The sequence below is a fragment of the Phoca vitulina genome, unplaced genomic scaffold (assembly GCF_004348235.1).
Source record: "Phoca vitulina isolate PV1807 unplaced genomic scaffold, GSC_HSeal_1.0 scaffold67, whole genome shotgun sequence".
Classification (NCBI taxonomy): domain Eukaryota; kingdom Metazoa; phylum Chordata; class Mammalia; order Carnivora; family Phocidae; genus Phoca; species Phoca vitulina.
In genome coordinates, this window is record NW_022589770.1 from 1483089 (window position 1) to 1500043 (window position 16955).

At 44.4% G+C, this 16955-nt stretch overlaps 1 protein-coding gene across 2 annotated transcripts in view; it reads left to right on the plus strand.

Annotated features, from left to right (window-relative positions):
- SLC24A2 (solute carrier family 24 member 2) overlaps window positions 1-16955 on the plus strand; it is a 247885-nt gene that overhangs the window by 211146 nt on the left and 19784 nt on the right. For both annotated transcript variants that reach the window (XM_032392464.1, XM_032392465.1), the window contains one exon: window positions 11262-11402. In XM_032392464.1, the coding sequence (XP_032248355.1) occupies window positions 11262-11402 (141 nt within the window). The remainder of the gene's footprint in view (window positions 1-11261; window positions 11403-16955) is intronic.

Here is a 16955-nt window from a genome sequence, read left to right on the forward strand (position 1 = left end):
ATTCACTTCCTGGCAAGGGCTCTCTTCCTGGCTTGCAGGTGGCTGCCTTCTCTCTATGTCCTCATATGGCCTTCCTTGTACACATAAGGCAGGGTGGGGGGCACCCTCTGATGTCTCTTCTTGCAAGAACATTAATGCTGTCGGATCAGGGACCCACTCCTTTGACCTCATTTAACTTTAAGTACTTCCTTCAAGGTCCCATCTGCAAATACAGTCAAACTAGGAGTTAGGGCTTCAACGTATGAATTTTGGAAGGACACAAACATTCTGTCCATTATTAACAGTCACTAAGGACTCATCTTAGAGTTGAGTAAATAACAGTTTTTTCCAAATGCAGCTCTCTGGTTTTCCATCATTGGGATCTAACAGTTTTTCTTCTTCCAGACTGTCCTGTTTTCCTTCCCTTTTCAGAGAGAAAAATCGAGCAAATGACAAATGAGGTTTCCCTTAGCCATTAGAGCCCTTAGCTGACCCGTCCCAGAACTCTGAGTTTGCTTTCAAAATGAATCACAACACAACTTACTTGGCAAATCCTGAACTATGGCTCTGGTGTCCCCAAATTTATTTTTTCTTGTGCCACTTAGAGATTTTGAGTACAGATTTTTTGGTCTGTGAGACCAAAATGATCCGCAACCCAGTAGTGAATATTTTTATAGGTCCATCTTTTTCATATGCCTATTTCAAGCATGATGTTCTATTTCTGTAATAGATATAATGAAGGCCACTGGTATGTTGACCCCACTAATTGACCAATCAATTTAGGGAAAAATGGAGAAGAGAATCACGTACCATCCATCCCTAAGCCAGCTGGTACTTATGGGTGTGAGTTTATCATAAATTTTTAATGCTATTTCTACTTCTATTTAAGCTACCTAGTCTATGGCATTTTGTTACGTCAGCCCAAGCAGACTAATACACTAACCACATGGATATTTATCTTTTTAAATATCTCATTCTTTAAATTTTTTTATTTATTTATTTTGGGGGGCAGGGGAGAGGCAGAGAGAGAGAGGGAGAGAAAGAATCTCAAACAGACTCCCTGCTGAGCACAGAGCCCGAGGTGGGACTCAGTCCCACAACCCTAAGATCGTGACCTGAGCCTAAATCTAGAGTCGGATGCTCAACCAATGGAGGCACCCAGGCACCCCTAAATATCTCATTTTTTAATAGATTTCCTTTGTAAAGCACTGGTGTGATTTGAGCTTACAAAATGGAGAGCGCTCTCTAGAATGTTGCTTGGGAGGCACCTTTTACTTGCCAAATAGTTGTTGATTTCGGAGACTTTCACTATTAAAATGTGACTGTGCATTTTTGGCAACTTTACCTTTGAGAGTTCCAACTCTGCTATTGTTTTGAGCTCTGCACAAAACACAGAATCAAGGTGTCACAATATTATGAGTCTTGCCATCTGCTTGGAAGCTTTATTTCTGATAGAAAGTCTACTTACAGCCTACCTACTGAAATAAAATAGCATTTTCTCCATAGAGCTGTGGAATTTTCCCTTTCATCCTATTTATAAAGGACTTCTATTTAGTCATCTTACCTAAAAGGAAAATAAATTAGATTGTCGACATCACTGCAGTCAGTGAACACTCAGTAAATGTTGGATGAATGCATGCATGGATGGAGGAACAAAATTATTAGTTTCTACTTTTATGCCAACTAATTGAGTTATAGAATTTTATTGCTGGAAGTATCTTAATTCACTTGTCAAACTTCTTTCTCCTAGATTCCTTTGAAGAAATTATTTTCATAACCACTCAGTAAATGTTGGTTATTATTATTACTATTATTTTTCATGAGTGTTCACTATACTGTTTTGAGTAACTTTCATGAATTATCTCAGTTAATTTTATAACAGCAGTAATGTTGTAAAAGACTGTTCTGGAGCAGAAGTGGGTCTTCTTGATCTATTAATCCCTCTCCAACAGTTCATTAGGTAAGTCACCTTCAAGATTCTTCTCTCTCTCAGAGCCTCCCACACAAACATGGTAAAGGCACACTCACCTTTTCACTGGCTCCCAAGGAAACCTAATTGGAAAAGTAAAACATGCCATCTTTGTCAAAGAGAGTATTTTTAATGCTTCAATAATGAAAGAGGACAGAGGTAGGAGGAGAAGCAGATAGTCCCTTGTTTTGTGGTCTATATTCTTCCCCTGAGTTTCTAGGCCTTTGAACACTGAATGCTGGAGTCTGGAAATAACCCAACTCCTATTTCAGTTCTTGCTAAAGTTAGCCTCAGGAAAGTTTATTATTGTAAAGGGCTTAATCCATCTTCTACGATGGCCCCTAGACATTCATTTTAGAAGTAGCTAGTGCAAGATTATCCACAGTGATGGGAATCGGGGGCAGCAGCAGGCAATGAAGTACACAACAAATCTCAAGCCCTCATTTTGGCCATTGGTGTGGTCTTGGTTGTCACCTCCCCCACCCCCCACCCCACCACAAGAAGCCTGGGCAAGATTTCAGTACTTTTTCCTTGGACAGAGATCCTAAAGAACAAGTCTTTCTTCTTCACCTGTGTTTGAAGTCCTGGCATCCATTGATATCAGCCTCACATTTCATTTTTAAATTTGTACCTGGCACCTTGGAGATCTTACCCGCAGAGACAGAGGAGGGAAGAAGGCATCACAGTGGCCCCTCCTATCCACATACCCCCAAATCTGCTCTTCATTTCCCCTTCAAACCTTCCCTGGATATTATAACAAGAATGCCATAGCACGAATAGCTTAGAAACAATAGAAATGTATTTCCCACAGCGCTGGAGGCTGAGAAGTCCAAGATCAAGTGACAGGTGATGGAATCCACTTCCTGGTTCATAAATGGCCATTTTGTTTACTGTGTCCTCACATGGCAGAAGGGACAAGCTAGCTCTCTGGAGGCTCTTTTATAAGAACACTCATCCCAATCACAAGGGCTCTGCCACCATGACCTAATCACCTCCCAAAGGCCCCCACCCCCGAACACCATCACACTGGGGCGTAGAACCTCAGCATGAATATCAGAGGGACACGAACACTCAGTCCACAGCAGACTCAGAGAAAAGGAAAAGAATGCAACTAAAAACAGCAATGTGGGCCATCCAAAGCACCAGAAATCAGTTGTAGGCTCAAGAAAATTAAGCACAATTATGTCAATTAAGTGCTTAGTGTTTGCATTTTGGGTTTAATAGGTCAAGTTTATTACAAATAAAGCTGGTGTAATTGGCATAACACACATTTATATTTTTAATTGGCATACATATTTTTTAGGAGTAAGGAAGGGAGGCAGTGTGAAATGGGGAAAGAGCTTGAGCTGGGAGAGAACTAGGAGGTAACTCAGGTCTGGCCTCACACCGTGACCTTTCTTCAGCATACCACCTCATCCCAGGGCCACATCCATCAAAGCGGGGGGGGGCTGGTCTCAATGGACCAGGGCCCTTCAACCCTGAAATTCCAGGGCTCCTTCTCTTGGAGCCTAAAGCTCCTATCCTAAATGATCTCAGAGGGCTTTGATTGCAGCTTGTCTCTTGTGATCTATCAGTGTCCATACGATGAACCGAGTAACAGAACTTCTTGGTCAGGAAGGTGGTCCCACTGTAAAGAATTGCAGGGGCAAAGAAGTTCTGCCTCATGATGACACAGATTTTAAGGGCTGCTGGGGCCTAAAATGCAGTGAGGGGTACCAGGACCAGGTGCCTTACAGATCACACGTAGTATATGTTCTTTGGCCATGCCATCATTCCCATTGGTTTGCCTAAGATCACACCACTAGTTAGTCACAGAGGTGAGATTCATGGCAGAAGGGAAGAGGGTTAATGTGTGTTGATCCCTAGGTCTCTACCAGGCACTGTACATCCTACAGTTGCCTCAGAGTTACCATCCCCAGTCTATAGATGAATGCCTCCACATAGTCTAGACATTACACATTATATTAGTGCCTTGTTGAAAACTTGGTTGGAGTGTGATATTTTTAATATTCCTTATGCACCCATCCAACCTCACTTCTTAGGCTCAGCAGATGTTTTTATGAATCTGTATTCCTACTCTCAGCCCCCCTGGGTCCTGTAGGTGATTCCTAGCACACATCACATTCTTTTGGTGAGCTTTGCCCCATTCGATCATTCATGTGGGCATCTACGTGGCTGAACAACATGGAGATATAAACTTTTTTTTTTTTCTAAACAGATACAAATGATAGAAACAGCAACAACAGCAGATATGTTAAGGATCATTCTCTCTAAGGAGAAGTACAAACCACTTAAAATCTTAACCTTCACCCAACGTACCCATGGCCCAATGCTTTAGAGTAAATGAGTTCTATTTTTCATGGCTATTTAAGTGCTGGTTTGTTATTCTCTCCAGCATCATGCCACACTGAAGGGGCTCCCCAGGGAGAAGAAATAGCACTCCTGAGAGCTGAAGTGTGTCGTCCTTTTGTAGTGGAAAGAGAAGTGAGAACTTCATTTCCAACCCGAATCAAACCCCAACCGAGCTGAAACCTGGGCAGATCCAGGTGATCCTCTGAGATTGCTCCTTGCAAACTGGAGATAAGACATTATTAGCAATCAATGAAACTGAATTTGAAGATGGCCTATATTCAGATGCCTCCCGGGTTTTCATTATAATTCTCTGATAGAAGAGATTGCATTAAAATGGGCTCACCTTCACAATGAAATCTTGCACAATGCCCTTCACAGACAAAAATAAACAGTGGGATTGCTCCCAAGAAATATTTTTCTAGCTGGAGAAGCAACCTCTAGACTGATGAATCCAGCTCAGACCACTCCACTGGAAATCTGATGCCTCTTCTGGGGCAAACCATCCCTACCAGGCACAAGTAGAAACAGTATATAAGATGTACATGCAAAGAAGCTAAAAAGATTCTCATGAGGGGCCCCTGGGTGGCTCAGTTGGTTAATTGCCTTCGGCTCAGGTCACGATCCCCAGGTCCCGCATCCAGCTCTCTGCTCAGCAGGATCTGCATCTCCTTCTCTCCTCTCCCTCTGTGATCTCTCTCACTCTCTCTCAAATAAATAAAACCTTTAAATAAATAAATAGATACATACATACATACATACATACATACATAAAAAGATTCTCAGTAGGCCACAAATGGACAGGCTGTGGCTATCCTCCCATTCGTGAGATAAATAAAAAATAAGTTGATGGCTCCAGAGACCTCCCAATAGATAACAACTGATCTCTGGAACTGTTCTCTTCTATCTGTAAGTGTTCTGATGGCCGGAACTCCAGGGTCCCACCTTCAGTCTTGATAAATGAATCCTAGAAGGTGATTGTCCAGTTGTCACTTAGGGTAACATTCTTTCTTTCTCTCTCCCTCACACACACACACACACACACACGCACGTGCACACACACACAGTTATCCAAATAATTCCATTCAGCCCCTGAGGAGTTACAGTTTTGAGTCTGCCCTAACTTGTTTTACAAAGATTCGAGGCTGCTTGCAAAAAGATGTCTGAGGAAAAAGGATAAAATGAAGACTTTTGAGAAAATTCAGCACAAGATGTAAAGGAAGAGGAAAGAGTGGGACTGGAGGAAGCGAGACAGACCCCAGAGCTGTGATTGGTGGGTGGAGGTTACAAATTTGGCTCTGAATTCCCCAGTGCAAAGCAAGGGGAAAAAATAGTATCATTTACCTGAGTCACAGTATTTCTAAGATTTTTCAAAGTTTCTGAAAAGAAGCATGACTTTTCCCAGTGCTGAGACATGATTCCCCCTTGATTCCTCATAAAGAGGACATTGGATTAGTCAGGGTCAGGTTCCACTGGGAGCAACCAAAACCCAAAGTAACAGTGGCTTGAGTAAGACAGAATTTTCTTTTTTTCTTTTTTTTTTAATTTAATTCTCTGCATTTTTAGTTTTAGAAAGCTTACGCCTGATCCCATTCACTTTCTTTTTTTTTTTAATTTTATTATGTTATGTTAGTCACCATACAATACATCATTAGTTTTTGATGTGGTGATCCACGATCCATTGTTTTCGTATAACACCCAGTGCTCCATGCAGTACGTGCCCTCCTTAATACCCATCACTGGGCTAACCAATCCCCCCTCCCCCCTTCCCTCTAAAACCTTGTTTGTTTCTCAGAGTCCATAGTCTCTCATGGTTCATCTCTCCCTCCAATTCCCCCTCCCCATTTTTCCCTTCCTTCTCCTAATGTCCTCCATGCTATTCCTTATGTTCCACAAATAAGTGAAACCATATGATAATTGACTTTCTCTGCTTCACTTATTTCACTTAGCATAATCTCCTCCAGTCCCATCATGTTGATGTAAAAGTTGGGTATTCATCCTTTCTGATGGCTGAGTAATATTCCATTGTATATATGGACCACAACTTCTTTATCCATTCATCTGTTGAAGGGCATCTCGGCTCTTTCCACAGTTTGGCCATTGCGGACATTGCTGCTATGAACATTGGGGTGCATATGGCCCTTCTTTTCACTACATCTGTGTCTTTGGGGTAAATACCCAGGAGTGCAATTGCTGGGTCATAGGGTAGCTCTATTTTTAAATTTTTGAGGCACCTCCACACTGTTTTCCAAAGGGGCTGTACCAACTTGCATTCCCACCAACAGTGTAAGAGGGTTCCCCTTTCTCCACAACCTCTCCAACATTAAGACAGAATTTTCTATTTCTCTCAAGTCAGTATAGGTAGCTCAGGACTGGAACAGCTCTTGATGGGGTGTCAGGAACACAGATCCTTTTATAGTTTTTCTCCAAAATGTTCCCATTCCAGCCAGCAGGAAGGAGGAAGGAGAGATGAAGGACACACTTCCATCCTTTAAAGATACATCCCGAAGCTGCGGAGGATTTTTCTGGCTACCTCCCATCGGCCCGAACCTCATAGGGCCATGCCTCATTGCAAGAGAGGCTGAAAACAGAGTCTTTATTCTGGGCCTTGATGAAAGTGGGCTTTCTATCCACCATGCAGCTAGGCACTATATTAGTTTGCTAGGGCTGTTCTAACAATACCAGACTGAATGGCTTAAACAACAGAAATGATTCCTCACAGTTTGGAGGCTGGAAGGCCAAGATCAAGGTGTTAGCAGTGTTGTTTTCCGCTGAGGCCTCTCTCCTTGACTTGCAGATGGCTGTCTTTTCATGGTGGCCTCACATAGCCCTTTCCTCTGTGCGCGCACACCCCTGGTGTATCTCTGTGTGTCCTAATCTCTTCTAAGGACACCTTACAAGGACCAACCCCAATGGCCTCATTTTATCTGAAGGGCCCTCTCCCCAAATCCAGTCACATTCTGAGGTATTGGGTCAGGGTTTCGGCAGAGGAATTAGGGGAGGACACAGCTGAGTTCATAACAGGCAGAATCAGAAGCTCTTGCCACGTGTTCTGCCAGCAGCCCTGAGCAGGGAGCCCGACTTGGGGCTCGATCTCAGGACGCTGATACCAGGACCTGAGCCGAAGGCAGATGCTTCACTGACTGAGCCACCCAGGGGCCATTTGTTCTGTCTCCTGTTTTAAATCCAAGTTTCCTTAGAACCAAGAGTTAGAACCTAGTGCACTAGTTCACACCAAAAGGCACTCAATGAATACCTGCACATGATGGTGGTCCCTGCCCAAGAAATCACAGCAGGAGCAGAGCCCGGAAGCCAGCACTCCTGATTCTCCAGCATCCCCTCTTCCCACCACGCTGCCCTGATCCCTTCGTGCTCCGACAACCAGCACACGTTCTGTGGGAACTTAAATTCATGTGGTTTAGTCTCAGATTTCCCGTATCAGAAATTATAAAGCCTTGAGGCAGTGATTGCTGGCCCTGGCTTCACACAATTCTAGGGCTTCTACAGAGACTCCAGCAGGCATCAAACTATTTTAAACCCTTCTATCAGAAGTCATTTGAATTTTTTTCCGGATCATTTTTCATTGCTTTGTTCTCTGCGGACACGCCACAGAAGCTTTAGGAGGCTAGGAGGGGTTGCTACAAGGTTAAAGCCAAGATGCCACAACTCTAGGAAAAATTGAAAACTCGGTGCACTAACCTCAGTGGCCTCTCACCAGGGCTGAGGCCAGTGATCATGCTAGCAGCCCCAGCTTGGGCAAAGGCAAAACGGGCCCCAGACTTCAAATGGTATATTTTTTCCCACTTTTCTGACCAGCTTGCAAGCTGTCGCCCATTGAACCAGAGTGCGATTGCACTTGGCAAGTAGACAATGAAAATTTCCCCCCAAATATGCTGACAGCCTTGCTCCCAGGACAGCTCTCAAATCCACCCCAAGGTTCTGGGCTCCTGTACTTGGTGGCAGGACTCTTCCCCAAAGGGCTGTGTGGATTCTGCGTGAAGAGCACTGTTTGTATGGCCTGAGCCCAAGCTCTTCCCCTTGCCCGTTTCTGCCCTAGCAACGCCACCTCAAACGCTGCTTTTGGCAGCTGGACAATAGAGCTAATTGTTTGCACTGGACAGTAGTATGTTTAGAGCTTATGCATCTAAACAGACAATTACTTTCTGCTATTTGCTATGGCACTGCCTGCCTGGTAACTTGGGCAGATGGAGAAAGGAGCTAATCCGTAGGTTATAAGCAGAAGGGTTATTGATGAAATGTCACCATCTGTTGGTGTCATTAAAATGATATGAGTCATAAAGAGTTGCTTTTGTTTTTTCTCAGAAAAAGGTTAGCTTAGGGTTTAGAGGGAAGTTGCTAGATTGCAGATGGCAGTGTGAGATGGGCCCGGGGGGGGGGGGGGGGGGGGGGTCAATCCTGGAAGGGGGAGGAGCCTCGATGAACTTGTCAGATCAGCTCTATGAGTCTTCAGAGAAGTGCTGGAATCCTCCGCCTGAATCAAACCACCCATCTGGTATGAGATGAGGTACTTATTAGGAATGATGTGATGCTTCAACTATCCCATGAGTCCTCCCCATTTCTGAGGCATCGATGGGGGGTGGTGGCGGGGGAGTCATTCATCTGGGTTCAACAAGAAAGATCATGTCTGGGAGGGAGCAGTTAAAATGCACCTGTCTCCTAAATCCTCATTGGCCTCATTACAGAGAGATTATTCATGTGGGCCAGCTGACATCTTGGGAGGCTGGCGATCTCAATGGGGAATGATATTCTCTACGGCTGCTGTATCTCCTGGGAGGACGTGGTGTTGTCTCAGAAGAGAAGCCAGAGACAGTACGCCCAAGCTTCCATCAGGGAGGAGAGCCCTCAGGATGGAGAAAAGAAAGCAGTGGGTAGAACCACACGAATTGTGGAGCAAAGGAATCAGCTTCTGGTCTTTTTGACTTTACTGACTCCCTCCCTGTCAATTTCACTGATTTCTCCTGTAACTTTTTATTATTATTTATTTTCTTCTACTTACTTTGGATTTAATTGGCTCTCCTTTTTCTAGTTTCCTAAGGAGGAAACATAGATTGTTGTTTTTATCTTTCTTCTTTTCCAACATGGTGTGTAACAAAGAGATGGAGAGCATGAGAAGTATATTTAACGAGGATCCGGATGACAAAAAAAAAAAAATACAACTGTGCCAACTTCCCAATTCTGCCTTTTTACCTAATCCTCTTAATTCCCTCATATTTGCTGCTTATAAACTCTTTTACCCACTGCCAAGGACATATGCCCAGAGAGATAAAACCTGTGATTACCAACTTTTTTCAGTACGGCGTAAGATTCCTTTTACACACATATTTTTTTAATTTTCACACTTGGAGAGAGAGTGTGGGTGATTGTGTAAACCACTACAAATCCTTTCAGCAGTACTAGGGTTTAAATTATAAATAAACATAACACCACAGTGCATCGGGCCTCACACCCAGCCCTGCGGCTGGTTGAGTCCTTTCCTCCCATCCCGCCAGCCTGAGCCCGCTCCTGTGCCACCTCGTAGGGAGAGGGTGTGCTGCGGGGGCGGGGGTGGCAGGGCTGCTGCTGGAAATAGGGCACACTGCTGGAAGCAAGAGCCACAGGGGGCCAGGAGCTTCATGAAGACTACGAGGGTTATTTATATGGTCTCAAAAGGAAGCATCCATGGAAAAGTTCCTGTAGATATTTTTAGATCTGATGCTTGATCCTCCTGCTGCACTTTCGTTTCTAAACAAGCAGGGAAGGGAGTGATTGATGCCGTCTGCAGTGCTGTGTTGAAGGCTCGGAGGGCCCATCTTGACAGGTTAATGGTCAGCCTGCCAGGCCCGGAGCCACCTTCTGTCCCTTCTAGCTCTGGGCCCTCAGAAGCCACCGACTTCAGCAGGTGGCACATAAAACCCTGGCCACTTGCTGCGAAGTCAGAAGCTCTCAAGTTCACCCCAGACTCTGAGGTCCTGCGCCGTTGATACCCTTTGGGCTCCGTGTCGTGCTCGACCCCCATACTCTGTTTCTCTGAGAATGGGACACGTGTTTGCGTAATAAGCCTTCGGCTGGAATTAAAATGGTTGTGAATTTAACAAGATGATTGTGCATGGTTAAAAACTCACAACCACACAATAATCCGTGAGCTTGACTATTTATTCCAGGGCCAGGGAGGGAAGCTGAGTATTGTTACTGAATTGTTTCTATGGTTACTTGCCTTTGCCCACTCAAAGTCAATGTTGTAAATACATATAAATTTATTTTAAAAAAATAAAAAATAAGATATTTATTTTAATTTTTTCTAATTTTTAATTTTAAAAACTCCTTTCCAAGGACTCCCATAATGAAGCCTGTAGCTTTGTGTTCAAGGAGAAGGGAAGAGGAGGAGAAGGTGGGCATTGGGGTCTTTTGCTCTGCAGAAATGGTTTCTCTTAAAAAGTCCATGGATCAGGGGCGCCTGGGTGGCTCAGTCGTTAAGCGTCTGCCTTCGGCTCAGGTCATGGTCCCAGGGTCCTGGGATCGAGCCCCGCATCCGGCTCCCTGCTTGGTGGGAAGCCTGCTTCTCCCTCTCCCACTCCCCCTGCTTGTGTTCCCTCTCTCGCTGTGTCTCTCTCTAATAAATAAATAAAATCTTTAAAAAAAAAAAAAAAAAGTCCATGGTTCGTAGCTGTAGCCCACTCCAGCTGAATGCTCCCTTCCTTTAAGGGAGAAGCTGAAGAGTGTTCAGGGAGAGAAAAGGAAGTTCCTCAGTCCTCCTGGGTGCACATGTCTTGTTTGTCCCTGGGATTCAGACTGTGACAGACGGGGTTCTTGGACAAACCTAAAAATCCTGTGATGAAGCTGCGGGGATGACCCAAGAAAACTCTTGATGGTGATCCGAGCGCCCTCCCTGGCTTCGTGCTCTTGCTCTTGTACATTGTTGTCTTTTTTGTTTGTTTATTCTTTCATCTCTGTTTTTCTGCCACAGACCACAGAGACGGGTGAAGATGAGGAGGACCAGCCTCTCAGCCTGGCCTGGCCTTCCAACCCCCGAAAGCAAGTCACGTTCCTAATTGTTTTCCCCATAGTGTTTCCTCTCTGGATTACCTTACCTGACGTCCGCAAACCGGTGAGTAGATCTTTGTTTAGTTGACTCCTTGTGAAAAGCACAGTATATAACAGTATGCGTAGGCTGCTTCCTTTTGCTTTAAGAGGAAAAGGAGGGTGACATATGAACATGTGTATGCTTATATATGTCTCAGATCTCTCTGGAAAGGTGCACAATAATAGTGATGGTTCGAGTTATCTGATCTCTGTAACAAACCACCTCAAAACTTAGTGGTGCAGAAACGACAAACATTTTGATCTGTTTGTGGATCACGTAGGTCAGGAATTCAAATAGGGCACACTGGGGATGGCGTGTCTCTGCTCCACAACATCTGAGGCTTCTGCTGGGAAGACTTTGGCTGTGGGATGGACTTATCTGGAGACTTCTTCACTGATGTTCCTGGGACCTGGGCAGAGATGATTCAAAGGCTGGGCTCACCTGTAATGGTCTATGGGAGAGCCTACATGTGGCTCCTCCATGCGACTCAGGTTCCCTCACAGCATGGTGGCCTCAAGAGAGTCAGATATCGTAGATAGGAAATCAGGGCTCCAAGAATGAGTATCCCAGCAGCACAAGGCAGAAGCTGCATGGTCTTTGATGACCTAGTCTCAGAAGCCACAGAGAGTCACCTCCACCAGAGTCTAGTTGTCAAAGCAGTCATAAATTTGTCTTGATTAAAGGGGAGGAGACAAAAAATTTATCTAGACTGTATCAGCATCATATAGGCTATGACATCCTTGATGGAAGGAGTGTCAAAGAATTGGCAACCATGTTTTCAAACCGCCACAGTGATGGTCTCTGAGAAGAGGAACTGAAGGTTTGAAGCAGGAGGGGAACTCACATTTTATTTTATGGAGTATTTGTGTACGTGTACATTATTCATTCCATTCAAAAAATAATTTAAAGAAATGCATTCGTGTAGTATAAATGCCTACCTGTCTGATCTTCTCCATCCTGTATTGTTATCATTACTATAATCAATATTCTCTTCTACCATTAGTATGTACCAGATGCATTGAACACAATACCATCTTATGAGCAGCAAAATACAACCTAAATAGAGATCAAATCAAAAGAACATCTCTCCTACTGTTGAACTGGGTCCTTAGGCCAGTGCCCCAAAAGATAAGGGAACTAATGATAACAAGTAGCTGTACTTTTTATTATGGCCCTACACACATATCTCATTCAACAGAGGTGTGTACCTACTATGCATCAGTATGTACTATGTACCATGTATTTCCAATAAGCTATATTGTAGAATCTCAGGAAACAGCTAGCATAGGAATGTGTGTGTACACACACACACACACACACACACACATATATATTTTATCTTACTTATATATAATGTTATGTATTATTGGCATAAGTAGAAAGAAACTTAGGCACAGAGAAGTTAACGAACTCCTGCCTGATCACTTCCTTGGGGATAGAGTGGAGATTCAGACCCAGGTCTGTGTGACCACACAGCCTGGGCTCCCCCCTCATATTTCATGATACCAGAAAGCAGAAGTCCAAGGATATCATTTCTGAAAGCATTTGCAATAGGACACCGTGGTAACATACAGTGAAATTTAGCCAAAGTCCTAAGAACCCCATGGTGATCCCACTTTCCGTACTTGAAGAAGACAGAAGAGAAATCCTGTCCCACTGGCCTGGCCTATAAATAATCCAGCCCGGTGGAGAGCCATGTCTTGTCACCTACAAGCCAGAAAAGGACCCCCTCGTGTAAGGACTCCCAACATGAGAGGTTTCCCAGTAAAGGGGGGCATGTAACAGGTATGGCTTACTTAAAGCAACACTTTATTCACGACGCAATTGCAGAACATCTGCTCCGTGCAAAGGCCTGGCTTCCTGGAAACCTCCAGCCAAAGAGCTGGAATGTGTTAATTTCCTTCACGGCTCACATCACAGTGACATTTCTGAGATGTGCGCGCTCACGTGTGCTCTCGCACACACGCTCTCTCTCTTTCTCTCTCTCTCCTTCCATTGTTCTGCTATTCAGACCAGTGCTTTTGCTCTGCCCCAGGGAGGAAAATCAGAGCGACAGACATGCTTTCCTAAATCCCTGTGGCCGGCCAGGTGTGGCGTGGCCCCGAGTAGAAGGGGCTGATGGGCTGCTGAGAGGGTGTCAGCCCACAGCCACTGGAACAGTCGGGAAAGTGTGCAGGAATGGAGGGAAGATGCCAGTGATCGAGGCCTGGGCTCTCAGGTTGGGCGGGACTCCTAGGGCAAGGCCTGGCAGAGTGCCGATCGTCTCTGTGATCTGAGCTCACAGGACAAGGACGCTGTTAGGGGAGATCAAAGCTCTGAGTCAGCGACTCCTGGACAACACACAGGACTCCACCATGGCAGTAATTACCCGGATCACGACAGCTGTGCTGGCTGATGCTGCAGCCCCCAGAGATACAGAGCAAGAAGACGCAGCTGTTCGTGATGCTCTCCTCTGCAATACCACGGACTGGTCATTCACTGTGCACAAGCCCTGAGAGCCGGCCTCTGGGCCAGGGTAGCCAATGAGGCTTTTGCCCTTCGCGCTGCCAAGAGCCATCCCTGGGACGGACTGGATTTTTTTTTTTTCTCTTTTTCTACATACACTGTGTGCTCTCCCAAGCAAAAATGCGACTCTCAGAGCATTTGGTTGTTTTAAAATTTCCTCAGGAGAATATTTATTGAGTACCTCTTAGGTGCCAAGCATCAAGCTTGTGGCCGACAGGTGAAGACACAGAACTCCCAATTCCTATCTTTAAGGAGCTCTAAACTTAGTAGAAGAAACAAGGCATATCACTATAGAGCAAGACCACACAGCTGTATCAGTGACAGCAGCTCGGTTCGAACAGCAGTCTCCTGACTCCATAAGCGTTCTCATTCTACCACGCTGACGACAGCGGGGTTTTCCCCCACATAACGCATGAGCTGCGCAACCTTGAGAAAGTCACTTCTCATCGTTGGACCTCACTTTTCCTCCTCTGTGAAATACAGGGAGAGAAGAGCTCTAGATTCCCTGCGGGCCATGACATCCTGTGTTTAAGGAAAGCATAAAGAGATAACCCCCACTACAGCACTGCAAATTTAAGGGGACGATACATCCCAGTTTGCCCAGGATAGTCCCAATTTAATCCCAAAGCATGCTGGTTTGGCAGATGGATTATATGGCCATCCTTTGCATGTACACAATGCCAAATGAAAGAAACCATGCCGGTTGATACAAAAGACAACAAATGGGTTCTTGATCGTGCTTAGCACAGAAGAGTTTCAGTAGGTTTGATCTTGTATCAGTGATCATTTGCTGTGTAACACACCAGCCCAAAACTTTGTGGCTTAAAAAAGGAAGCAATTTTTTAGGCTAGAATTCTCTGAATGGACAGTTTGTCCTGGGCTCAGCTGGACAGTTCTGCTCACTGATCTGGCTGAGGGCTTGTTGGCATAGGACTATGTCAGTGGGAAAAGCTCATCTCTGCCCCGCACGGTCCCTGACGCTTGAGTAGGCTAGCCAGAGCTGAGGCACGTGATGGCCAAGTTCCAAGGACAGCAAGAATGAAAGCTGCAAAGCCTCTTGAGATCTAGTTTGGATTCTGCATGCTGTCACTTCTACCATATTCTGTTTGTCCAAGAAAGTCATAAGGCCAGCCCAGAGTCAAAGGACGGGGAAACAGACCTCGACTCTTGTTAAGAAAAATTGGAAAGTGCTGTGGCCATTTTGGCAGTCTACCTCGGCCTTCATGCATTGCCACCAGGGTGTCCTGAAAAAATATCAAGGGAGAAGAAAAAAAGAGGAGAAAATTATTAATTAATAAGCATTTGCTCCTCCGGAGTGCTTGGCACTCTGTTTCCCCAGTGGTTTTTGAATTACCCATGGAGATGAACGTTCCGAACCTTGACAGTAATTACGAGGAAAACATGATTTTTTAGTATCCATCCAGTTTCAGAGTAAACAGTACTCCCACTTGTTTTTATTTCCACTTCATTTATATGCAAATTATATGACAGTGTTTGTTGGATTATACACACTTCCAGCTCAGATTAATTCACTTTTATCGTTTTCTTCAAATAATGGCTTTGGTTTCAAAGCAAAAGAACTAAAACATAAAGCTTAACAAGGAACATGTCTTTGATAAACATTGAAAATCATAAAGGAAATAAAGACCCCCAAAAGTTATATTCTCTCCTGACTTAGGATGGGTGCTCTTACAAAACAGGAATGCATCTAAATGCATCACAGCATGACCATCTAAACTGGGAAGATACCTAAGAAGTCAGCTCTGTTCTTGCAATTTATACCAGTCATTGATTTGTTCACCAAGTATTTATTGTGTCTGCTGTGTACCAAGCACAGTTCTAGCAAGAAAGAAGTGATTGAGACCCAGAGAGGTTTAGTGACTTGTCCAAGCACACCCAGCAAGTGAGAGGTGAAGCCAAGAACCTCAGCCTGGTCTCTGCAGCCACTTGCACCTCTCTGAACTTCAGTTTCCTTGTCTCTTAAAAACCAAAACGAGGAGAACATCATCTAATAAGAACCGTCACTATTATCTGAGCACTTACTACGTGCCAGGCACTTTGGTAGACACTTTATAGACCTGAAATCCTCAGAACAACCAGATATTGTTAACCGCCCCCCCCCCCCACTTTACAGATGAAAAAGCTAAGGCTTAGGAGATAAAATGATATGTCTCAAGTCACATCACTGGTAATCTGTGAGCAGGGATTTCAATACCGGTCATATTCATCCAGAGAACACACTTTTCATCTTTAATAGGATTGTTTGGGGGACTGTTGTTAGATGTGTATGCCCCTCAAACCTTGCACAGAATAGATGCTCAGTGAATATTTGTCAAATTTAGATCAGTAAGGATATGGCCAATTTGTGCAACCAGCTAACGTCCAGAAACATTTTTCAAGCCAAGAAAGTATCACGCTGATGTACTGAAAGCTTCTAATGAGAACATTAGCTGTCAATTATACATGTAAACCATTACATTGGGAACAAAATGGCCGGCACATGGACACAATTTGTTTTTTGCTAATTAGTAGGAGGTTCATCCCAGCAGATGTTAGGATGAGCCACCATTACTAACCAAAAATTGACATGTCAGACCTTGGCTTCAAGGGCTATTTTCTTCCTTCCAGTGAGACTGGTAACTAAATAATTGCACAAGTGCGACTGGGCAGTGATGTCTGGAATGAGACCATAGAATCCAAATAAGGGGAGTCGTTCAGAAAAAATGAAAGAGGAAGGAATTACCTGGGCTGTGAGATTGGAAAGGATAAGGTAGTGGGACAGTTGGGAAACATTGAACTAAACTGCCGATGCATAAAGGGTTGATGCTTCCCAATCAAGAACAATATGGGAGGTTGGGTGAGGCAGGTGACTGTTCAGCCAGAATACTAGCCCCTATCTCCCCGATGCTCCTTATATTTTCTGACATTCAGAGCACAGGCTAGTATTACAATGATCATCATCATTATGTCCATAGCTGGACATATTTTGAGCATTATTGGCCCTTTTTTTCTCTAAGAACAAATCAGTATAACCTAAATATTAGGAATACATGCTGGATAGTCAGACAGACC